Genomic DNA, 25916 nt, shown 5'->3' on the forward strand with positions numbered 1-25916 from the left:
GTCAGTGCGTCCATCACCAGTGCAAATAAGAACGGGCTGAGCGCAGATCCTTGGTATAACCCCATAACTACTGGAAAATGCTCTGTCCTTTACAACTGTCCTAACCCGAGTCTTAGCTCCATCATACATGTCCTTAATCACCCTAATGTATACTGCCGGAACACCTTTTACCTCCAAGCATCTCCAAAGAACCTCCCTAAGGACCTTGTCATACGCTTTCTCTAGGTCAATAAACACCATGTGCGAATCCTTCTTCCTATCCATGTACTGTTCCACCAACCTCCTAATAAGATGGATAGCTTCCGTAGTTGAACGATCAGGCATGAATCCGAATTGGTTCTCGGATATAGATAGTGACCTCCTCACCCTCGCTTCCACCACCCTCTCCCACACTTTCATAGTATGGCTAAGCAACTTAATACCCTTATAGTTGTTACAATTCTGAATATCACCTTTGTTCTTATACAACAATATCTCCCTCGTTGATTCTAAACAATATACATACATAATATTCCCAAAACTAACAATAATTATATGGACAAAGCTTTAAAACATCAAAATTAATTATAATACATAAGTAATAACCATATCAGCAAGTTCAAAACCCATTTCAAAATTTCTTGATAAAGAAAAACTATTTTAAATTTCTAACTCAGATTAGTGATTAATTTTTACAAAATTTAAATTTCACACCATAATTACTACTAAATTCATCCATAAAATTTCCTCATAAATTAATAAATCGATTTGTTTTCTATCTTTATTGTTTAGTGTTGTCTCCCTTTAATATAGACCCGTAGACATTGAGGTGAGCATAGTGCCCGCACTAAATGGCCAGTTAAGCGACACACATCAACTAGCTTGAGTTGCATCAAGGATTAAGCATGCCTCAAACAGGCCTTTAAGTGTGACCATTTCATCTAAAAGCTTAAGCTGTTAGAGAAAGCACACTTATATTTACTTAATTATCTCTTCCACGCATCCCCTTGCATGCAGACCTGGTTCTTTTTATGGGCCAAGCACGTGAAATATTCTTTTTGAATGTAGGTGGCAATGAGACTCAAATCCATGAATTCTACCTGATCTGGTACCATGTTGAAGAATGTGATCATCTCATCTAAAAGCTTAAATTATTAGAGAAAGCGCACTTTATTTACTTAATTATGTCTTCAACAACCACAATTTCAGATAAGGAAACGAGACGCGAAAAGACAGCATCTCAAAGCTTGACATTAGTAAATGATCACAGAAGCATTACTAACCTTTAATGAAGAATCATACAGCTCCTCCTCAATGTGTTTCTGGATGGCAACTTCCCAGGACAAGGGGCTGATGTCAGAAGGAACAATGTCCCTTAGAAGAGAGGGATCACCCACCGGCAAATCCGCAATTGATTGCCAACCAAGTGGGCCCTGCCATTACAGAAAGAACATGATCACAACCAAGCATGAATGGACACACATTAAGAATTTGATCGTTAGAGTTGGTTCTAGTTAGCTTAGTAACTGCCAAAGATAGACTAGTATCTCCATAGTGTAAAGTCGTTGGAGATCCTACAGTGCAATTTCCATCCCATGAAATCTTAAGAAAGAGCAAGGAATTAAGTTAAACGACGATTGAAGGATCATAGGCAACCTGTACATAAAGCTGAATTAATCTCCGGACAGTCTTAGGGAACCAGCACGGAAGCATCTGTGAGAGTGAAGTATCATGTGCCGAAGAGAAGAACACACTCTCGCGCCAATTCAAATAGTCTAATAAATCAGAGTACCCAAATACTGCAGAAGACACATAGTTAATAAGGAAAAGGTCATAATCAAAAGAAGGTGCAACTTTGGTTAGGCCTATGTGATAAAACACTTAAACTGCCATCACAGGAGAACTGCTTGAGGTCCTTCAAGGCGGCCAGCAGATTTAGGAGTGAAGTAAGCTACTCACATTTCGGTTTAGGACTTATAATGCTGCAAGTTGGATCTTGTCCAAAACATGCCGCAGTTAGAGCACGCCACAAAGTAGGGAAGCGCTGGAGGAATGGCCTAAGATTCTCCAATGTACACTGTGCAGAACTATAGAGCCTGTTAACACTACCACTGCTCAAGCAATCTTGAATCGGAATTGGAGCATACATCAATGTGGCTAAAGCTGTCATTTCTCCTCCTTCCGCAATGTCATCAACAGTATGTATTATGTCTTCTATCTCCATAGTGCTGAAACTGTTACCAGCAACCAAATTATGTGATACAACAGCGCGGGCATTAGAGAACGACGCTTCATACTCTTTTCCCTTGACCCTTTGTAAGAGCAACCATTTTGCCCATTGGTTATCTCCCTGGTGATCATATAGAAGGAAAACCAAAAGGATAGTGAATTGGGCTGTCAAAACGCACAAAAAGATAGTTCACAAGGAAAATATATAGCACTATAAACCAATAGATCTTTTTAAAGGAAATCAGCAACTAGAGACGATGCATAATAAAAAGCTTTCCGGGATGAAAGGGCATAAAAGGCCTCAGTGGAGCAAGATGCAAAGGCAAGTTGCATCGAAACGTAACTAGGCGTCTGCTAGTCTAATGAACTTGAGACCAATTTCTTGTTTGATCCCCCACTAGTATTTTCATATAGACAATTTATATGCCACATAGTGGAGAATAATGAAGCTCTCTGATCAGTTGCACCCTGAAGGACTACACTAAGGTCCATGGAGGCTTATACTAGCATACAGCTAACCTAATAAAAGCCACCTAGGAGTAATGAACCAAGTTTTCCTGTGAGAGCTGGAGAACTACAAAATGATTTTCAGATATACTGTGTGTGACAAAATCTAGACTTAGATGTCAACCAAAAACAAAAGAAAAGAGAAAGGGCTAACCACTGCAGATTTTCACTTATCCACAAACAGGTCAAAGGAAAAAGTAAACAAAAACGAGAGCTCTAATGAAATGAAAATGAGATCTACAAAAGAAGAATCTAAGGCCGTCTGGATTGCTGGGAAGTTGAAGGCCCAAATTTCTTTCAAAAACTTCCAGCTTCCCAGGGTAGGAAAAATAAAAGAGAAAGGCTTGTCATTTGACACGTTCTGATGCATGCACCTCCCACAGGAGTCCCTTACTGGAGTCTGGAGTAATTCACTAAGGGTGTGCCCTTGGAGTTTTCCCTACTGTGGCTGCTGCATTTGAGCTATTGATTTGGAGAGAACAATTTTGAAATGACAATTTATATAAAGTGTTTAGAGACTATATAAATTGGTTGGAGTAAACACTTTTATATAAATTGTCATTTCAAAATGTCCACCGAAAAACCTGTATAGGGACTGTAATCTTAAAAATGAAGAAAGCAAGTACACATGCCATTAACAAGGTAGTATATCAATTATAAGTACCTAAAAGGAAGGAATTTCAAGAAACATTTTTTCAGACAAAATGCTTGCAAAAAGAAGACAAGTATACCAGTAGCATCTACAGAATCGCTCAGGCAAATATGTTCCCGGAGCATGAATGAAGCATTTGCCCTTACAGGTTTTCGGTGGACATTTTGAAATGACAATTTATATAAAAGGCAAGCAGCTTTTTGTGCCCAGTTATATTACTGTCTAAGTCCCTGAATTTGATCAGATTAATGAGGAGGTTAATCAATTGTTGTAACTTGATGAAAATTAAGTCTTTTGACAACCATGAATAAAGGAAAGCCTTGATTAACATTATGTTTTGACCTTATTCCAATTAAAATTGCACTAAACCTAAATACTATTAACAACAGTTATCATAAAAATATACAAATATAGAAGCGACCATCACCTATTACATGGTTCCAACAGTCAGTTTTGACACTTCAGCTTTTCAAAAGCGGAAACCATCAATGAACATAGGTCTCCATTATGGCTAAGTAACAACCAATAATAAGATCGAAACTCTATGGTTTTCACATTAAAGAAAATTCACACATGATACCGAAACCAAAGCAAAATATTATTACACAATGATAAGTCGGGTTTACTCACTGTTGCATCCTGCATCCAGGAAACTGATTCATGATCTAAAGCCAATTTGTGGTGGTCAAGGTAAAGATCCAGGAAATTCAGCAAGTTGTGCTGTGAACAGTAGTGAACAATAACCTTATGAAATGCTTCGATGGAATGTGGATGAGTTCTAGCATCACTAATATCTAGTACAGAGTCTGACCAGCTCTCAGCCAGCTCATCCATCGGTAAAGATTTATGCACATCACGAATAAAACCTGACTGTGCCAGAAGAGCAACAATATCAGCAGTAGCTCCCCAGTAATCCTTCAGAAAAATAAATTTCTTAGCAAGTTCTCGCTCCATAAGCATTAGCAACCACGTGGAGCACATGCTGTGCACAGAAAACCTGAAAATTTGGACACTCGGTACATTCATGCAAACAGCATCCACCTCTTCAAGAGAATATATGTAACTGCCACAGTCATGAGGTTTCTGAAGATATTCGTCAACTGGTGAAGAGCTTACACCATCCAAACTGACACTGAGGCTTCCACTGGTTAATGCATATGATGGAATTACCTCTAAAAGTCTTGAAACATCCAACCAGTCACTATGGCGAATGTGGTAATCAAGTTGTGACTCCCATAAAACATTGACCCCCATAAGGAAAGGTTGATCCAGCACTATCTGTCAGCAAATAAGATTATGTTTATTGCCAGTAAAGAGTTTTTACTGAACACTAAGATCACCTAAACTCAAGATGGAATAATGAAAATAAAAAACGGATATGATACAATCAACAGGATCAAAGAAATGATCAAAATAAAAGAAAAACAATTTGATTCTATAATATTCAAGCTTCATTTTCCGAGCCATTAAGGATGGAGTTGCGGAAGAGGAGTAGCTTCCTGCGTTGGGACCCCTTGGCTCTAGTTCCTGGCCAGCAAAGAGTGCTTGGGATGACTGAGATTAGTTGATTCATCTTTTTAATGCTTTCATTCTTTAAAAATAACAATAAGAAGTTGGCAAGCTGTTAATCGAACAGACAAAGGTGCAGTGTCCTTCGAATGAAAGGATCCAATTAGTAATTGTCAAAATTCTGCCAGTAAAGAGTAGCTAACTCGTGATTATGACAATTCATTCGAATCAAAGATGTGTTTTCAAAGAAAATAATATGCTAAATGGAAAACACAAGAGCAAATCAGAGTTCTATGGGCATGGTATGAGTGCAATCTTTGTTCCAAAGTTTTCTACATCATATTTATGTGTAGCAAATCTAGCTTCTTTCTCATAAATGAATCATCATGTTAATTAATTAGTTTGACAAGTAGGAGTACATTAACTTAAATTACAAGATTTTGCTAGGTGCAGAAAGCACTTGGAACGTGGAGAACTGCTACCTAGATTGGCCAGGGAACTAAATTGCTAACAAGTGCACATTTCGAGGAATGTAAAAACAAGTCACTTAAATGATTATATATCTAGCAATGATCTGGTAAAAGGCCATCATTGAAAAGCATCCACATCATTGATCTGACATCAAGTCAAAGAGAAGTGCAAATGAGAGACTAAGAGGAAAAGGAGTATAGCTAAAGATCATAAATAACAATGAAAAACAAGCTTGTGGCTCTGACTTTTGAGTAGTATCACCAGGGACAGCGAGAAAACCTGTAGAAGTGATTGTCTAAAGTTAAGGGCCTTCAATCTCAGTGTCGATGCTCGGATTCAAGTTCCAGTTAAGGGAAACGTCCAACTTAAGAATTGCATGTCAAGTATCCTAAGTCCTCTCAAGTCTCAACTTTTTCCACTCTCCAAAATTCAAAATTAAAAAAAAAAGACACACACACACACACACACATACATGCAATATATACATACTCAAGAATTTTGTCGAAACCTAATTAATGAAAACCCTCTTCCCTAACTAACTAATAACTTAAGGTTTTAAATAAAAGTGTAGCCACATAATTTAACAAGATAACAGGCCAAGGTGCTGAGTTGAAGTCCCACCATTACCAATTGTCACCACACTCTAAGCACAAGGTACATCCAAAACAATCTAGCCTTAACATTAAGGGCAGTTTCTAGGACCTAATAGATTAGATATTTCCATTCTTTTCTTAACAGCTTAAATTTATACTGTCACATGAGGTGAATCATAACATAACAATCACAGAGGGGAAGAATTATGGTAGATAATTCAAAATTATTGTCCCATAAATAGGGGTGTTAAATTTGACCTATGCAAATATACACCCGCCCAACCCGCTGAAACATGAGTGGTTGAGTCAGGAATAATTCATGAAACTCAATTCGGGAACAACCCAAATTAATCCATTTAAAAATTTGGGTCAACTTGCAACTTGGTAGCCCAAAATGACCCAAAACAAAGCTTCAGTAGAAAGTAGAAAAAGAAGTGTCTCTAAAATTTAATCCACTTTTTCTGTCAATAAAGAAAAGATGTTTTAGTTTGAATTTGGTAATTAAAGAAATTATAAAAGACGAATAAACAAGCAAAGAAGATAGTTTTGAGTCGGGCAGGTAAGGTTATGACCAATTATTTAGCCCAAGTTGACCCAACCCATCTTGACTCAAGCATAGTTTGGACGGAATGAATGACTCAACCCACTTTCAGTGGTCCAAATTTTGACCCAACCCGCCCATTTGACGCCTCTTACAATAAACAGCAATTTTCTGGAAGCAACAATTAAAGTTACTTACACAATCAACAACTCTCTGATCCCAGGCATCAAACCACACAGCAGCAGCACTCCAGTAGCTAGAATGAGTACTATCATCGTCAGCTTCAGGAGCATTTGGTTGTTCGTTGACATTTATCCATGAACCCAACACAACTCCATCAAGTTCACCACAGGCAATAACTAGGTCTCTACCCAATGGAGCCAATAAGTGCAGTTTTATTTCTTCTGTTGCATTCGATACTCCCTTGAACTCTTTGTGCCGGCAAGAGAAGGTACTCCAGAAACTGCTGCAAGGATAAACCCTCTTTGTGCAAAAACAAACCGTCAGCTCAAAATTCTACTACAATCTAGACTCATAGAGACAGTTACAGGAACTTTAATAACAATAATTCCACCTACCTCGATAAGTGAGATCTTCTCCAAAATTTGCAACTCATGTGGTCCAAGATACGCGAGTCCTTTCATGACTTCAACAATTCGCATCCGTAGAGATCTCCGAACAGTGCCGAAAACCAACTGCTTAAGGCTGGTTTCAATGTCTTCCCCCAGCCTTTGAAGTGTTGCTACAGCAAGTCCAGTCTCACCCTGATCATGAACGGTAGCTAACTCATTCGACATACAATATTTTTTTTTAAATTAACATTTGGAAAAGACCTACCTTCAGGAACAAGTCATAAGCAATAGATCTTCCAACTTCACGAACTTCGTTGAATGTATCCTGATTTTCCTGATCTGACATTAAATCTCTTGAACGATGAAGATGCAGCTTAAGAACAGCCAGAGGAAGACGACCAGAAAGTATAGCATCTTTGACAACTGTTTTCACATCCAAATTATCTATCTCCCACCGTGCAATCATATCCTTTGGATTTTCTAAGGAAAAAACTCTTTTCAAAGAATTTCCTTCAGATATTAAAGATGGTTCCTCAAAAGTGTCCAAAGCAGAAATGTTTTTGGAATCAAATGCATCCACGGGCATCAAAGCAAGGGCTTCCCCATTGTTTCTCTCCATCTCAGAAGCAGGAATCAGACCTTTTTGGTTTGATGCCTCCAGAGATAAGACATCAGCAGAAACATCTAGAATCCTGGATTCGTCCTGCAACAAATCTGTCTCACCTACGGCGTCACCTTGATCCACCTAGACCATGAAATAAAAGGAGATGTAATACGTATCAACATCAAGCAGCTGATTACAATGAACTTTGGAAGACCGGACAAAAATACCAATTCTTGGCCTAGCCTTTTGCATTTGTACGTGAGTCGCCACTGCAGATTCCGTATGATCTCCAGAAAGTGAGCCATCTTATGAAGCCTTTCTAGATCTCCTGTTTCATCAGGTCTACTATCTATCAACTCTGAAGAAAGAAAAGAATTTTGCACGCCTCCAACTTTCCACGACTCCATACCATCTTTCTTATGCTGCAATAAACCATATTCCCGTATCATCTTGGTGGCAAAGCCAGTTCCTAAAGCAAGAAGCCTGTATCAAGATCTAAGCATAAGAAAGAGAACTCTAAGTGAATTCAGACAATAACGAAGATGTCACAAAAATAAGCAATGAGTTATCTTACTCAATCATTATAAACAAACCACATAACTAAGAATATTATCTCGTAGTACCACAATATAGTTCAACCAAGCTTTATAACAACTAATGACTATACCACCATTAGAAATGATGAAGTGACTGTTGTATTCCCTCAGTAACAGCTTAAGCTAGTTCCAGATGACCCTTCACACAATTTAACTTGATATCAGAGCACGCAAAGGTATTGGAAACAAGTCACAATGCAACAGTCAACAGAAATATTTCTGCGTACTTGGCCAGAGATCAAGCATGTGCCTGTTTAGTCCTTTTTTTCCCCTCTTACTAATAGAACAATTTAAATTCATAGATGGGGTCGTTCATGCAATCCTAGAATGATATGGTAAAATTCAATAGTACGTCACTTGCTAACTTTGGGATTCCTTAATGGGCGTATCCTTTAGTTAATCAATAACTTTCAAAACCAAAAAAGTACATATATGAGTAACCCAGTGTTTGAAAAGCGAAAAGTGCAAAAAAGCGACTAGGTCCATGGGACTTGAAGCGAAAAGCGGGAAGTGAAGTGCACCCTTCTTTGAAGTGAAGCACACAATTTATGACAAATTAAAAACTGCGGCAAATATACTACTACTAGGCCTCAACCCCTAGCTAGTTGGGTTGAATTAGAAATATAAAAGGTCTTCTTTAATTTTGATAGACATAATTTATACCTCTTTGCTTTTCGTCTATTGTAGGTTTTTTTCTAATTATTTTGTTTATAAATTGCTGTTGTGTTATAGTTATTTTATGTATTTATTTTTTCCATTTGAGCCTTTTTTCATAAAGCACATGGTTTAATTGCAATTTGCACTTAAAGCCCAAACAAACTTTGACGCTTTTCAACGCTTTCCTGTTTGACAAATGGCCAGAGAGCCCATCTAGCAAAGCTTAAAAGAAAGGATAATTATAGAATTTAAGAATCACAGATGACAAAATTAAGTAAACATAGAAAAACACTCAAGCAGAAGAATTTCAGAACAATCATAAAATAACACACCTAGAAAACTGCATACCTTGATGCAGCGGCGACCTCGTTATCATTACCAACGTTGCAGGACATAAGATAAACAACAGCAAGGAGCATCCTCAAGATGCCTTCTTCAGCCAAATTGACATGAGTAAGCATTTCTAAAGACCTGATAGACAAACACAAGATGTTATAACATGCCATGTCAATATAAATCCTCCGGAGGCACAAACCTAGAACTGATACTTTAGAGATGAAATGACTGTAAACTACTAATCCAAAAACCAATTCACATCCAGTTTAAGCATTTCTAAAGACCCGATAGACAAACATAAGATGTTATAACATGCCATGTCTCTAAAAGTCCTCCGGAGGCACAAACCTAGAACTGATGTTTTAGAGATGAAATGACTGTAAACTACTAAACCAAAAACCAATTCACATCCAGTTTCGTTAATCCAATAATGTTGTGGGCCAAATCTGAGACAAAGCAGTATTATTGGTGTTTCTTAATACTTTAGAGTTTGAGGTAGTATCGCTAAGCTTTTCTTTTAGTGTTTTTCAATCTCTGTCTCTCTTGTATAGCTGCTCCAAACGAGTGGTGCCCAAGTTAATATTCTCGTTACCTATTGGTCTTGGTGCCCTAGTCAGTAATATGTCCTTTTTGTTATTACCTTTTTTCTTGGCTTACATATCATAAAGAAAAGTCAGGTAAAGCAACAGGTGCATATAAAGCAGGACAGCCGAAGCCCCACGTTTTTTTATATTTAAAGCACTATTCTATTAGGGCAGCTCGGTGCACTAAGTTCCCGCTATGCGCGGGGTCCGGGGAAGGCCCGGATTGCAAGTGTCTATTGTACGCAGTCTTACCCTGCATTTCTGCAAGAGGTTGTTTCCACGGCTCAAACACATGACCTCCTGGTCACATGGCAACAACTCTACCAGTTACGCCAAGGCTCCCCTTCTTAAAGTACTATTCTATTGATTAGTAAAATTAATTTTGTGCTGCCCCTTTGTCACTCAATCAACTTGTAACTGGTTTTCACCGGGTAGCAAAACACATCATAGTTAACCAGAAAAAAAATTAAAATAAAGAGGAAGCCAAACCAAAAGGCAGCAGAGCAAACTTCTAATGATAAACAAGAATTAGGAAGATAGTGCCAAATATTATATACAAACTCAGTTCCTTTACATTACTGTGGGAAGCTGTGGAAGTCTAACATTCTATCCAGTGTGTTGACATCTTCTAGTCTACACCAAAACGCCAAAAAAGAGATACAGCTATGTTTCAGAGTATGAGTCTAAACCAGCAACTGGATTAACTAATCCATGGGTATTTATGTCCATCCACCCCCCACCCCCCCTTTAAACCTTCTTCCCTTCACCAATTCAGAACCCCCGTCGACCATATCCACTTTAGCCGTTAGCGGCTATTTATCCATTAATCCCAGCCAGTGAAAACCCCCTTTACCTCTATCACCCCCTTCTATCTCCCCCCTCATCCTCCTTCCCCAGCATTCTCTGGGCGAAATTCTGGAAACATCCACAAACGGAACTCCATATCCCCATCATTCACCACCACTGAAACAGGAAACCTTCTCCCTTACTCACTATAATTCTGACTCCCATCAAGTCATGCAAGCTACAGATTACATCAGCAAAACCTCCACAAAGATCTCCAATCTTTTTGAGAAGATCAAAGCACCACAAGAGTGCCGGTAGCCCTACAAAGTTTACCACTGCAGTGTCGCCAGAAAAGAGTGGGTCGACACATCCTGCAAGTTCTACCCAGTTTACCAGTCAGAAAGTTCTCCCCCAACCACCACCTTCCTCCTTGAAGAACTTTAATGGCCTGCTCCTCGTTCGCAAATCGAAACTGAAATTGCGTGTCCACCAGTTGAGAGATTTTTCTTACCATCTTCTACACCCCATTCCTCAATAGCCCAGTTTCTTACTGCCTCTGGAGAATCTACCCATTTCGAAAAATTCCCAAGCAAGCATGTTTTCAAAAGGTTCTTTCTTCTCTGAGTATGTTCATCTGACAAAAGAAAACCTTGGTTCTTTGCCTGTATCAAGCTTCCGGCAGCTTCCACCTAGCTCTAAGGATAGCCAGAAAGAGCCTCCCTGTAGGACAAATGATCTAGCTTTCTTGATTCTAGAGAGAACTAGGAGCTTCTCCCACATATCTCTCTTTGTTAACAGGTAATTATTATTCACGTTCTTGATAAACTTTTTTACCCATGTTAAAGCAAAACAAGTAGATTGGACAGAGATAAGCCTATGAGACAAGGGTGAGCCCATTGCAACAGCATTCGGTCAACTAATCAGCTTCTAACAAGCTTGGGGAACTAGTCAAAAACGATTTTACAACCGAGGAGGTGATGTGGATCTTCCATTTTGGCACGAGTAGTTTCTCAAACTAATCAATTGGAGACGATACCTAGAAGAACTTTGCAACAAGCGTTTTAATAAAATCTAAAAGTGGTAGAGAAATTTTCAGAGTTCAGACAATACTTTAAATTCAAAAAAATGCACAAGCTGCCTACAGCTCTCATTTCTTAGTATATTACCTAATGAAAATTAAAAACCCCGGAAAGATTTTCAGAGTCCTTTAGATTCAGGTACAACGATTAAGAGCAAAAAAGGCAGAGGTTCAAAGATCTTCCTAGTAAAACTTTTTCGAAGTACTAGTCATGTTGTATATCTCAGTAGATGTACCAGCTAATTTAAAATGCTCCAATCAATACTTCTACATGCTACTCATTTTTATAGCCATTCTAATAATTAGGTTCACAATAAGCTACTCAAACTTACTTTTCAATCTCCTCGAATTTTAGGTATTCCAATGCCAGCTGCAAGTGCCGAATCCGCGTAACACTCAAGTCCCATCCTGCAAAATTTGCGAAAGAACATCACACTTCCTGCATATCAACTTTTTCTTCTTCTCCAGGAAAAGAAAAAGGTTCTTCGCCAAAATCAGCTGGTTTTTGTTGGGGCATGAGTTAGTTTGTGCAGTACAAGAACATATTGTTCCTAAGAATACTTATGCACAAATATATTCTCTGGTAATTAAAGAACTTGATTTGACAACAAACACTAGCACTACAAAGTGCAGATGAAAGAGCTAGACCTGATGTATGCTACCCAATGATATTGCAATACGATAGTCACACTCCACAAAATATTCTAGTAGTTTCAACTTGGAAAAGAATAAGGAAACTGGAAAGAAAACCTTGACACAAAGCATTACTGCCTTGAAGTAGAGACAAGTAATCTAAACATTTCATTATCATTTGCTTTCTTTTGCTTTATCTCCTTCCATTTTCATCCGCATGGGTTTGAAATAATGAAATGTTTCCACAGGTGAAGCATCAGAAGGAATCTTGAAAATTAAATCTTTTCTTTCAATATCTTAGATTTTTGAGTCAAGAGAAGTCACACAAATTAGTGCAATCAGCCTGCTCTCTCTAATGCAGCTACCGCGCCCTGAAGTCTTCAGGCAGGTTTAGAGAGGCTCTCCCAAGATTATCAACTTCTAAAATTCAATAAAACTAGGCAACATTCATTTTAGAAAAAATGTCATTATATTTCAGTGCTAGAAAACTATTTCACCCGGGGAATGATTATGGAAAGCCAAAGTTCAATAACTGAGGAAACCCTATAATGGAAGGCTCTGAAAAAAGGCGGGGGAAAAAACAGAGTACAATCAGTGAGAAGGAACAGACAAAGTACTCTAGCAAGCCTAAATAACATAGATCCAGTGTTATCAAAGGCAAGAAGGACAGACAAGCGCCAAGGTAGGTTGAGCTTTAAGCATAAAACTCAACTAAAGCGCGGACTATAATGGAAAATAAGAAAAAAAGAGCAAAAGAAGAGAGGATTAAGAATATACATGTAAGGCAACAAAGATTAACTATAATCACAAACAGCAATTACATAGAGATGAAAATTGGAAAAGCTGCAGTTAAATGAAATATATGAAGTAAAAATTCACTCAAGTTGAGAAGGCATGTGTTTTTCTATTTAGATGTGAACAGACAGTTTTAAGCTTTTAATTAGGTTTAGTTATCAAACAACAACAACAAAGCCAGTGTGATCCCACAAGTGGGGTCTGGGGAGGGGCGGGTATAGGCGGGTATAGGCGGGTGTACGCAAACCTTACCCCTACCTTTGTGGAGTAGAGAAGTTGTTTTCGATAGACCCTCGGCTCAAGAAAAGCGTTTTTCAAAACAGGTTTGGCAAATACAAGAGTAAAAAAGCTAAGACGAAAATAAAGTAATGACAGTAAAAATAGTAAAGCTAACTAAAGTAAAAGAAACATCAGTAGTTATAAAATTGATGAGTAAGATAACTAAACCAAAGTAATTAGAATTTAGTTATGAATTCTCTAACACTAAATTTTTAATTTCCTATGCCTAGTCACTAAAATATTTATTCACCCGGTTTTCTTAACAGCTAAGCAATATAAATGAACTGTCTTTGTTGTTTAGTGTTGCTCTTTTCACGATGGAGCCCAAGAGAGATGTTTCACATGCCTTAGTTCTTTGATGCCTGTGTTTTAGCGCCATTTATGCAAAAGATAAAATGCCAGTCCGCGCAGCACCAAACTTCAGTGTTTAAGTACGACTCAACTGAGCCTTTAACAACACGGCTTAGATTATACTAACACAATCTCATATTCTGCAATAACTCAACTGCCAACTCCCAAAGGTTGTTTCAGAAAGAGTACAGCTGACAGAAAGCTAGACAACAAGAGCAATTTTAGACAAGAAATTTCTGTCAAAAAGTCAACAAGACTTAAAAAGCCCAATCACTAAAAGGAAAAATCTAACAAGAGTAAAATAATTTTAATTATTTCTCCTAGAGCAACTTTAAAGCCCATCACTAAAAGGAATAATCTAACAAGAGTAAGATCATTTTAATTATTTCTCCTAGAGCAATTTTAAACAAGAAACTTCTGTCAAAAAGTCACAAAGCACAAAAAACCCAGTGCCTGAAAGAAAAATGCTAACAAGAGCAAGATAATCTTCATATATTAACGACGAAAGCATGTGCAAAAACTGTAAAACTCAAGCAGCAGTGCAGCACAAAGTAACAAAGTAGGACACAGACAATTAGGCCAAATAAACTCTAAAAGAACATATTTATAATTTAATCTGTTCATGGGGAGAAAAATGTGAAGGCTAGTAAAAGGGTGTATTTCAGCTTCAACAGATTACCATTTTCCAAGCATAATTGATCTGCCACTTCAGGCCCATCATACAAGAGAGCTTTATCCAAGACCTCCACTTTCCATGGAGAAAAAGGTCTTTTTGTGCTTTCAAATTCATGAAGCTTATGTACCCAATACTTTGAGCCAGCACTATAACAAGATTGTCGGTATCCAATTGCTTCGACAGAATAGAAATTCGAAGGAAGTGAAAGACAAGGCAGAACTACAGCAATACCGTCCTTTGTGACCAAATACAAAGAACCATGAAAACTACAACCTATAGCTTCGTCAACTATAGCATCCCAACCTTGAATGTTATAGCAGCTGTCATCATTTACAGTCAAGTTTACATGTAAACTGGAATGAACAAGTTGACACTTGACATTTCCCTCAGAATATTTTCTCTTCACTAGCCGAGTGAGCCCAAAAGGAGAAAAACAAACAACAGCATCTTCTTTGGATCCATCTATACCAATGAAAACTTTTCTGCTATGGCATGAATGCGATCTACTACCAAAAATCCTATTCTTATTTACATCGGTAGCATCAGATAGGCTACTCCCATATGAGTCATACTTCCTTTCCCCATGTGTATTAGCAGTAAAAGAAGACTCTCTAATAATGGATGAGTGACTTTGTTCCTTCCCACCGAAAAAATCAGAAAAGACCCTTTGATAGCCAATTTCAGCGGAACCTACCTCCCAAGCAGCCAACATTTCATTACCCAGCTGTTGATACTGAGGGTGTAATTTCTCGAGTGAACAGTACTTCTTTGGGATATGGTCATCCACATTTATTACATATGTTAAACCATATTCATCGATCACACAAAAAGTTAAGGAATGGGAAATGACAAAAAGCCTTTTGAACCTTCTTCTACCAACATAATCTCCCTCCTGATTGATGAACTGACCACATTTCTTCTCTTCAATACGACTTTCTCTAATCTTCAGAGATGAATTCTTTTGTTCTTGAGATACTAAGGAAGGAGAAACTCCACACACATTTAACAGATCTATACATGCTATATGTTCACCGGTTAATGCAACGTAAAAGGAGACTAAGCCAGTAACATTAAGACAAATAAGAAAAGCATGAGAAAACCTAAACTCAGGCCACTCAATTGCTGACCTGTCCTCAGGGCATTTGCCCACTGTCACCGAGCAAACCCACTGCATTCCCCAATCAATTAACCTGGCCACTGCAACTAAAACTTTACAGCCTGTTCCATCATCTATATTTGTTGTGTTAGTTTGAACATCTTTATTTGTATTTAAGGCAAACCCAATCAAGCATTGTGCATCATTAGAGAACACACTGAAACATTTGTAAGAAGTGCTCGTCTGATCAACTAGAGCATCAGGGGACATCCGTGTGGAATCTGTACATATACTTTCTGTAGGATCTTCGGCTGAGATATTACCATTCTGTTTGTCATGTGATATAGGACAACCATCAAATAGAAATTCCAAAAGCTGTGGACAGCTGAGAAAATTACTAAATGAGACAACTGAAGCAGATGAAGGAACTGATGATTTATCTGGGAATTTTGTATACACTTTTCCATCAGAATTCATTGTTTTAACTTCAGTCAAAAAAGTACGCAGCCATCTTTTTACTCCAGCACTCTCAGATGACACCTCCTTTATACCCTCCATAGAACAGCTATTAGTTTTTTCCCCAGTTGGACTAGACCTGTTCGTGTCACTGACCTTCAGGGACTCATTTGACTGGACGGTAGAGTCATACAGAGTTCCCGCTGGTTGAGCTGAGGCTGTTGACGGCCCCCACTCCACCCATAGCCCTTGACCTACATCATCTTGTTCCGTGGGTGTTATTGAATCACTTGTCATATAAGATTGACAAAAAGCATGGACAGTTACCCCCTCATGGCCTAACACGAAAAGCAGTTCTTTGAAAGGAACGCTGTCATGCTGACTACATAAATCTTCACAGATACCCCAAGCCACAGTTTTTACATCAGAAATAGAAGGGAAAGAGTTAGATCTTTCAAAATCCACTGTCGTTGTATTTATGTTGCACGGCTTCGTCTCAATTGACTGAGAAGTGCTCTCACAGTCATTCTCTAACTCTGTTTTACCGAGTACCATGCACTCCACTGAGCAGGAAGACAAAGTATCCGCATTCTGAAAACTCTTAGAGATTTGTGGATCATTAATACTTTTACCTGCAGCAAACAGGAAACTTTTAGAGGTAAATATAAAATATTTATTGTTGAACTGACAGGTGAATTAAAAATATTCACCTTTACCCAATGGAACCAGTAAAGCTTCACAATGATATGAAAGTAGAGCTAATAACTCCCGTCTTGGAGAAATAAAACCTTCACAGAAGTCTGACAGGTTGACTTGGACTTGCGAGGAACTCCATTTCTGCAGCTGCAGTATTGCAGGATCTTCGCCACCATAGGCAAAATCCATGCCAGTCCTAAGGGACAACAAAAAATTAAGCAAAGGCCAGAAAGAAACGATAGCCATTGAAGTATTGGGACTTGGAAGCAACAAATTCATGAAAGAACACGATAATATGTTCAAAAGTGCCCATGAAAATTTGTTAGATGCCGAAGATTCCGTAATGATTCGTTTTGGGTGTACTACTCTCAGCATTTTCTTTATATTGACATATATCAATAACACATATAGCATTACATATCAAAAAAATTGCCCATAAAAGTTAGAACTAATTAATTGATAGCAGATGCCAGATGCTTTACCAGTTAGTGCAGACAAGGTCCTAATGGGAATTCAATTTGGAAGGTAATAGTACCAAATATCACAGACAGTGCAGGTCCAGTGGCTTCATTTAACGACCGCAAAGTACAAAAGACCCACAATGAACATCGCCCTTCCTACTTTCTCTTCTATCCTTTATGGACACAACAAAATGGCTATAACTGAAAATAAGCTTAATCCAATAAAGCCCCATCTTTTCCTAATCTAATGCTGACTTATTTTATGACATGAAAATGTGGAATGAGATCTAAGAGTATACTGATAAAAAAAAAACACGGAGAAATTTTCATGACTACCCAACACAAACTCATGCATTGCAATTAAGGAGCACAAAGCCTAGATCACCCCATAATGAACATTATGCCCCCACATTCTCATCTAGCCTTCTGCGACACATCAACATGGCAATAATTGCAAATAACTTCAAGCCTAATCCAAGGCACTACTTTTTCATAACCTTGAGGCTAGGGGTGGGCATAGTTTGGGCAAACCCGAAATCCGAACTTATTGGTTTTTTGGTTTGGATTTTTGGATTATGGATTGGAGTTCGGATTTTATTTTTAAAAATTTTGGATTTTGGATTTTGGATTTGGGACTTCAAAATTTCGGATATCTGAAATCCGAAATTTTTGTACCTTATATTTAGCCTTACCAGTTAGACATTAGCCCATTACGGCATTACCCATATACATACCTAATACTAATAAGTCTAAATCTCCAATAGAATCATGCCCAATAAACATTAGCCCGTATATTCAATACAAATTACTAAGTCCAATATGGGATTCTCTACTAAATCAAATATAATATAGGGTTTTCTTTTCTCTCACATCTCACCCACACAGCTACACCATACGTGCGTTTGTAAACACTGAAGAGTCAAGGCCAAAGTTGACTAAAGATTGAATTTTGGGTTCACCTTTCCCAGATAATCTTTTAATTTAATTTATAATAGTATAATTTGAATCAGTGTGATATTGCATATTCGAGACCTTTTTTCTTGAAGAGCCATTATATAGAGTCGAGAAGATATCAAAAACTAAAGCATCTTTTGATTATCATCTTTGTACTTCATTTAAATGATTATTGAGTGTTTTCTATAAGCTCAACTTATAGGCTTAAAAGTCAGAACCGAAAATCCGAAAAATTCAATCCGATTAATCTGAAACCGAACTTAAAAAATCCGATCCAATCTGAAATTATTTGGATTGTAATTTCTTAAATCCGAAAACCAAAAATCCAAACGGCAATTTCATATTCAATCTGAACTGCCCGAACGCCCACCCTTACTTGAGGCAGACTTGTCTCCGCACACGTTCATGGGTAAAAAGTGATGATTTAGGAGCAGCATCAAGAATTGACATGTCTCTCTATTCGAATCAATGCAATAATGAATCCAGCATTATCAAACAATCAATCTTGAACTCTTGAAGAAAATGTGGAGAACAATTATAGCATGTGTTTTTGAACAATTTGAAAAGAGAGGAACCGGAGATGTTCTGAGGGGAAAGCATCACCGACGCATGCCCTAACATAGATGCTTATATAAACTAATAACATTTTGACGTAATCTGTCTAATATTTATGATATGGGGAAAATGATAAGAGTTCATCAGTAGCTTACAGGCAATGAGGCATTGTAATCTTGGAATCAGTTTCTTTTCCTAATGCCTAGCACTATGTTAGTGCTTGGCAAGTTATAGTAATGAAATCTTTTGCTTACTGACCGAAAAAGAGGAAATCAATAAATACCAAAGCAATTTGCACCATCACCCAAGACGAAAATAAAACTTCCAGGTAGGAAAGACAGACAAATAAATGATTACCATAGATAGCCTGCAGATATACAAACAAATTCATTATCATTGGGATTGGCAACAAAGGCAAGTTTCACCTGAACAGGTTTATTGCAACAGATACTCATTCATCAATCCAGCTGGACTGAGACATGTGTATGTAACACCCCAGACTTTAGACGGAGTCTCACATCGGCAAAACACAAGAGAGATGTTGGGTATATAAGTTAACAAACCTTAGACCTTAGTGACACGTTTTAAAGCCATGCGGGCCTAGGTCCAAAGCGGACAATATCACTAATGGGATGCGTTGTCGCATATGGTATCAGAGCGACTCTTGTGTCAGTCTTGCCGATGGTGGGTCAGAGTTCAACTGAGTTTAGCCAAATCCCGGTTAGGCGGGGCAAACCTCAGTGTTGAGCCTAGGCGAATCTCATACGGTGGGGCAAACCTCAGCAAGGACGCTGAGTCCATAAGAGGTGGTGTAGAGCCCGATGCCCAATGCTTGAATGTGAAATGTCATATTAATTGTGTTAAAAGTATTTCAATTCTGCAACATATTTTTAGAGATATCTGGAGTTTCTGTATAAATATTTAGTCTTCTTTTATTTTTTTATTTCTTTCCTAATTTCATCGTTTATGATAACCTATGGTCAAGACGCTTATGGAACTAATATCGTATGTCCATCAACAAGTAAATGGAAACAAAAAATTTCATATCTGTTAAGAGACTGTTATTTTGAAGTTGGAGTAAATAATGCAACATCGAACACTCTCAGGAAAAAATTCATTTATATGTTTCATGTTTCCTAATATTGCTCTTATTGTTGCAGAGGTACTTGAATGGTTCATAAGTTTGTTTAATATCCAAGCAGCAACCTTCTTTTCTGTAAATTTATTGGACAATGATTAAGTTCTTTCCTTATACCGGTATGTAGGCGTGAAACCATGGAGAGTGAAGATGTTAAAAGCGGACGGGGGTAGACCTATAATCACACGGATGGAAGTTGTCTCGGAGGACCTAAAATTTCTAGCCAAAGTTACAAAGCAATTCTATTGTAGGTCTTATGCTTTCTAGAGATTCATACATTTAGAAAATATAGAAAAATTCTAATACTTTTCATTTGTATTTACATAATATTGGCATGAGATGAGCTTAAATAGTGTAACATGGACAGTGAAGATTCATATAGCAGACCCCAACTTTTTTTTTTTTTTGATAAGATGAAGCTGACCCCAACTTGTTTGGGATTGAGTCGCAGTTATTGTTGTTGTTGTTTATTAATATCTTCCTATTCGTTTTCAATTTTACATTATTTTTCAATCGGAATTTGATACTTTTTTGTGACCGAGAAATCCGTCTGGAGCCAACCCTTTGGGCCAACACCAGCATCCGAAACTTGGGGATGATGGACCCGCCCCTCTACCTTTCTTCTTAAATACTAGAGTTAGTGGCTCGAATTTGTAACCTAAAACACAAGTCCCACAACCTTCTCCAATTGAACTAACCCTTGGGGGCCTAGATTTTAATGTCTATTGAAAGATTATTTTAGGAAAAATGGACTTGAGATGACTGATAGTCAATTTTAGAGGATAGCATGTACGTCTATAGTGGCTTTATAATTGGATCTAGGGAAATAAGCTAAAGCCACTTTGAAGCTTCGGTAAGCTTTTTAACACATATGATATAAGCCTTTGGAAAACGTCAGCAGTATGTTCACTACGAATCAATTATATTAATCAGAGAAATCAATTCTGATTTAACATCGCGAAAACCTCAAAGTGTCAATTCTAACAGTAAATCTTAGTAAACAATTAAGTGTACCGGAGCTTCTTATTCTTTTGTTTTCAATAAGTTTACCATTGCATCTTTTCCTTGTTCTTTCTAATTTCCAATGAAATCCCCTCATTGGCAATCTAATTATAGTTATATGCAACAAGCTTCCAAGTCCTAATCTCATCGACCCCAACCTCACATCAATTAACCACTACTATTGAATTCAAAAGCAGCAACTCAGTATCAGATTCTTCATTACACCTTAATCACAGAATAGTTTGGATCGGCTATATTTATCCTCTATATCCATTCTGCTGCATTTCACCAGCTTCATTCCACTACTCAATAACTATCCAAGGAGGTTCTCTAAAACAAGGGCTTCACAACAGCCAAGGGTGTGGCTTAGTGGTCATGAAGTGGGAGGAGAACCTTGAAGTCTCAAGTTCAAAATTCATCTTCACATCTACCTAAGCCTTGACGGCCAAAGTTACCCGGTGCCTGTGTTGGTGGGAGGTAGTAGGTATCGAGTGAAATAGCCAAGGTGCGCGCAAACTGGCCCAAACACCACCGTCATCAAAACAATATATAAAAACAAGGGCTTCACTAAATCACACAACTATCCCTACTCTTCTCATACAATCCCTAACCAAACTAAAAGAGCTCTAGTCAAACAAATAAACTCAGTCTGCTCCAAAATTTGTAATCCTCCATCCTAAACCATCACTATAGTAAGTTCTCAACTCATTGGCCCCAACCCCACATCATATCGCCAGTGTTATTGAGATTCTAATGCCAACAAATTTGCTTCAATCTTCAAAAATGAATCAAATTCAGTCAGCTGCAACCCAAAATTTTAATAACCAAATCAAAAACTAAGATAGACCCAGATACTAGATTCCGAAAGGGTGTCTGATTTACCAAAATTCTAGGAAAATAAATATAAATGCAAAAATTCAACGAATAAAGCTTTAGCAATTTTTGTCAAATTTTCAACTTATAACTTGAGAAAATAAGTAGTAGTAGAAAAGGATAAAACCTGAAAAGGTAAAAGTCTAATCGATCGGTTCTTCACAGCAGTTGTGTTGTTTGAAGGCTTTGCTTCTCATAGTCTACGCTGTTACCTCTCTCTTTCTCTCTCTGACAATTCGAACCAAGGAAATGGTGGCTTTTGCACGATCTCACAATATATTTTATGTAATTTACTGGTAATGGTAGAATATACAGTTGATTTTTCTTTTCCTTTTCTCTTTGGTTCTTTTTTATTTCACAATGAGAAATAATGTACACAATTAAATAAAACTTTGATATTATTTCACAACGAGAAATTAACTTAAACAGCCGTTCGTCTAAAAATATAACTGAAAGTAATATAATTAGTTTTAATATATGTATATTGATTAGGACGGTAAATATTTTTGATCGAACAATTAAATATAGTATAATTTTTTGTTTTACAATTTAGTATAAAATACATTAAAAAGTTGTAGAAATATATATACTGAGAGAGCGTAAAAAAATAATTTCATAATTAAGTCATTTAAACAAATTATTTTTTAATATTATTAATTGCTAATTATAAGATAACTTAATATAACAAGTTAAATTATACGAATCTTAAAGTTATTAATGTATTTAATTTAAATTTATTGGAAAGTATAGAAAGTGCCTATCTTTGGTTCCTTAACCTTTTGGCTTTTAGCGTGATGTTGAAACCTGGGAAATATCTCTCACCCAAAAAACAAAATTGGGGATCTTTTAAAAATTTCAAGTTTAAATGGTTAGGAAAACACTATTTTACTTCTTATTAATTTGTGAAAAACGAAGTATCATGCTCATGTTAACCATTTATTAGTGAATAAATGAAGTGGCATTAATTAATCCCTCGATTATCACTACTTGATCTATTTTACTCGAAATTAATTGTACTTTATTAAAATAATTTGCAACATCTCAATTAATTTATTTTGATATGTTTACCCGAAAAATGGATAGAGTTGAATTTATACGCAGTTCCGAGGATATGTGGCGTAACTTGATACAAAATGCAAGGATAAATAAAATGTAAATGTAGATTGGAGAGAATGCAATCTAGATAAGGTTATCAAGAACAGTGAACCTTAGGATTCGACAAATAGAACCAATCTAAGAAACTGGAAGAGCGATTCTTTATAGTAGGAGAAATATAATACTTTTATTACAATGTAAGTCTCAGAAAAACTTGTGCTACAGAAATGATAACCAAGCCCTTTTATAGTGGAGGGATTTGGCTCCAAGCATAATAAAATAAACATTCAGTGGGAGACCCCATTTAAGTCAGCTTTTTCATAATTTCTGCCATGATTCCCTCTAGTGGGATTGCAACGGCTTTTGTCTGCGAGCTCGATCTCGCTTAGAATCCTCGATTTTGATTCGAGCTTGATTTCTGCTCGAACTTGTGATCTTGGTTCGAGCTCGATCCTGGTTCGAGCCCTCGAATTGATTCCAGGTCAATGTTGGTAGGTCTTTGGATTATCAGCACGATAGGTCTACCCTGCGTCATGGTTCGATTCTTGTTCGAGTTTGATTATGATATCGGATTCGAGGTTAGTTCGTCCCCCATTCGGGATCTTACTTCGATACATCACCCTTCGAACCATACCGGACATGCCAAGGCTGAAATCTATTTCGACCGTATACAGATAGTCCCCTCATTTCTGAGAAAGAATATGGCGAGAAACGATATAATTTTCAACAGCTCGATCGGATTATATCTTGTCGTTTCTATCGGGTTCGACCATGACGCATCTGGTAGTTATCCCGTCGGTTTAATCTTTCAAGGCATTTAATGCATGTCAGGCGGTGGTCGGCCACTGCTGATACTGAACCGCCATCGTTTGAACCTATAAATAACCCTTACTTTTATCTTTTACTATTTTTACATCTTCTATCTTCCAAAATTTCCCAAGTTCTTCTTCGTACTCTCTTACCAGTAAAGCTGTGATTTTTTTACGAAAAAACCCCTCTTCAATTCTACCAAATCTCTATCACTTTCTTCTATTCCTTACTTTTGAATTCAAAAATGACGAAAACATCGCAAATCATTCCTCAGAAAGAGAAGGCTTCATCTTCACAGTGTGTCGCCGATGAGGTACCGGCAGAACCACGGCCTGAGGAGTGTGTTCCCGGGGCGTGCGTCCTTACTTCAGATTTTAAGGTTGATAAAGGTTCATCGGTCCCTGGCCGGTGTGAGCCGGTATCGAGGTACATGTGTTCGATAATCGAGAAGCACCTCGATATGTTAAAGAAGGATTGCAATTGGGGTGAAAAAGAAGTAATAATACCTACCCCTGACGAAGATATCACTTCTTACGTGAAAGGGTTTTTGAACGTATATACTTACCCTTTCACTTTGGGTCCCCTTGATTCCGTCATTATTGACTTCTGTCGACAATATCTGGTAACCCTAGGCCAGGTCCATCCTTCTTTGTGGCGGATCGTTATCCTGATCCGATATTTTATGAGCAAAATCGAGGGTATGTCGTTCACCCTCGATCATCTTATCTGGTTGTACCGTCCCCGACTTTTTTGAGGAGGGTTAATAAAACTCCAGTGTTGGGCTACTAAGGCTCTGTTCTCGAGTATTGACGAGGACAGGGACCGGGGTTGGATGGGCAGGTTCGTTCGAGTAAGAACTTCGGACCTGATCCCGACTGAAAAGATGCCATTTCCCGAGGAGTGGAATATGAAACGTAAGTGTGATCTTGTTGTTGCTTCTATTTTGTTCTTCCATTTATTCTCTTATCAACACTCCTCCTTTTGTGATGTAGCGGTTCTCTGGATGCCCGGAGCGGTTCCCGATCTTAAGAACTGGGTGCGGGCTCTTGTTTCGACCTCCACATATGCCGAGCGCTCATGGAGTGATTTGTCAAAGGGTCGGTGGGAGGCCAAAAATCACGGTAAGCTCATTTCTCGGACTCAGAAGATCCGAACGAGGCGTTTCTCAAAATATTTTTTATAAGGTTTCCCATATGCAGGTTTGGGTAAAGACGCGGTCTTGAGGCCTCTGTCCAATGAGGAGGATGTTTCGACCTCTGTCCCAAAGCCGGTGAAGGAAAATAAAAGGAAGAGAGCCTCGGTTCCCGAATATCCAAAACCGAAGAAGAGGACGGCTCATAAGCCGAACAAGAATGTCATTCCTTTGACCGTGGAATCCGTTTTGCGTCTAAGGGATGAAGATGGAAGAAGAAGAAGAAGAAGAAGAAGAAGAAGAAGAAGAAGAAGAAGAAGAAGAAGAAGAAGAAGAAGAAGAAGAAGAAGAAGAAGAAGAGGACAATGAGTCTGCGCTGGCAGTCCGAACGAAGAGAGCCACCGATGCCTCATCGCCGGCTGGATCGATGATGCTCTATGAGGCTCCGCCTCGACTAAAGATATACCGGAAAAAGATTCAGGTAGAGTCCTCGAACTATCGGATGTCGAAGACGCCTCTCATCGGAGTCAACTGGCAGGGGTTACAATCAAAGAGCCCCTCGAACCCTTCCGAGCCGAGGGGAACGCTCCAAGCGAGTCATTTGGGGCAGCAGCGATCGAGGATTTGCCTACCTTTCCCGCTTTTTCCGTAGGGGTGATCGGGAAGCTTAAGCTCTGGGAGCCCTCGATCTAGACAGGCCTCATGATGAATAAGATCAGTTTTGTGACCTATTTACCGGTATTGAGGACGTTGCCGGTGCCGGTGATGAATCGGATCTTTTTCACGGATTGCGGCGGGCTTTGAATCAGGTGAGCCTTTAATTTTTTTTTGTCGGTACTGTCTTTATGTTTGTTTTTCGTTAACTTCGCTTCTTGTTTCTTTGTAGGCTGTGGCAGTCCATCGAGAATAATGTTCTCATTCCCAGAATGAGCTGCATCGATATGCGGCCGACCTACACCGCGCTACTGACGAGAGAAACTCCCTTAGACTTTCCTTAGGGCAGAGAGAGGAGGAAATAAAAGACCTCCGAGCTGAGCTGGCCAAGGCTTATCAAGATTAGAATGATTTGTGTGAGCAGGTAATGATGCTTTTGAAAGCGTATGGGCTTGATACCGGAACTATAGCTAACATTTCGGTCTCACAGCTGCAGCAAAAAATCGAGATGATTGGGAAGCTTCGTGAGGAGGTTGACGTGATAAGGATGGAGTCATTGCAGTGGA

The 25916-nt window shown here is 38.2% G+C and overlaps 1 protein-coding gene across 1 annotated transcript in view; it reads right to left on the reverse strand.

Annotated features, from left to right (window-relative positions):
- LOC107760795 (uncharacterized) overlaps positions 1-21925 on the reverse strand; it is a 45488-nt gene extending 23563 nt beyond the window's left edge. The window contains exons 1-13 of the mRNA XM_075228314.1: positions 21787-21925; positions 16691-16872; positions 14432-16612; positions 12027-12102; positions 9259-9381; positions 7885-8140; positions 7319-7798; positions 7060-7245; positions 6680-6964; positions 3998-4645; positions 1939-2329; positions 1636-1778; positions 1263-1412 (exon numbers count right to left, since the gene is read on the reverse strand). Coding sequence (XP_075084415.1) covers positions 1263-1412; positions 1636-1778; positions 1939-2329; positions 3998-4645; positions 6680-6964; positions 7060-7245; positions 7319-7798; positions 7885-8140; positions 9259-9381; positions 12027-12102; positions 14432-16612; positions 16691-16865 — 5094 coding nt within the window. The 5' untranslated portion in view covers positions 16866-16872; positions 21787-21925. The remainder of the gene's footprint in view (positions 1-1262; positions 1413-1635; positions 1779-1938; positions 2330-3997; positions 4646-6679; positions 6965-7059; positions 7246-7318; positions 7799-7884; positions 8141-9258; positions 9382-12026; positions 12103-14431; positions 16613-16690; positions 16873-21786) is intronic.
- Between the last annotated feature and the right edge of the window lie 3991 nt (positions 21926-25916).

The sequence above is a fragment of the Nicotiana tabacum genome, chromosome 13 (assembly GCF_000715075.1).
Source record: "Nicotiana tabacum cultivar K326 chromosome 13, ASM71507v2, whole genome shotgun sequence".
Lineage (NCBI taxonomy): Eukaryota > Viridiplantae > Streptophyta > Magnoliopsida > Solanales > Solanaceae > Nicotiana > Nicotiana tabacum.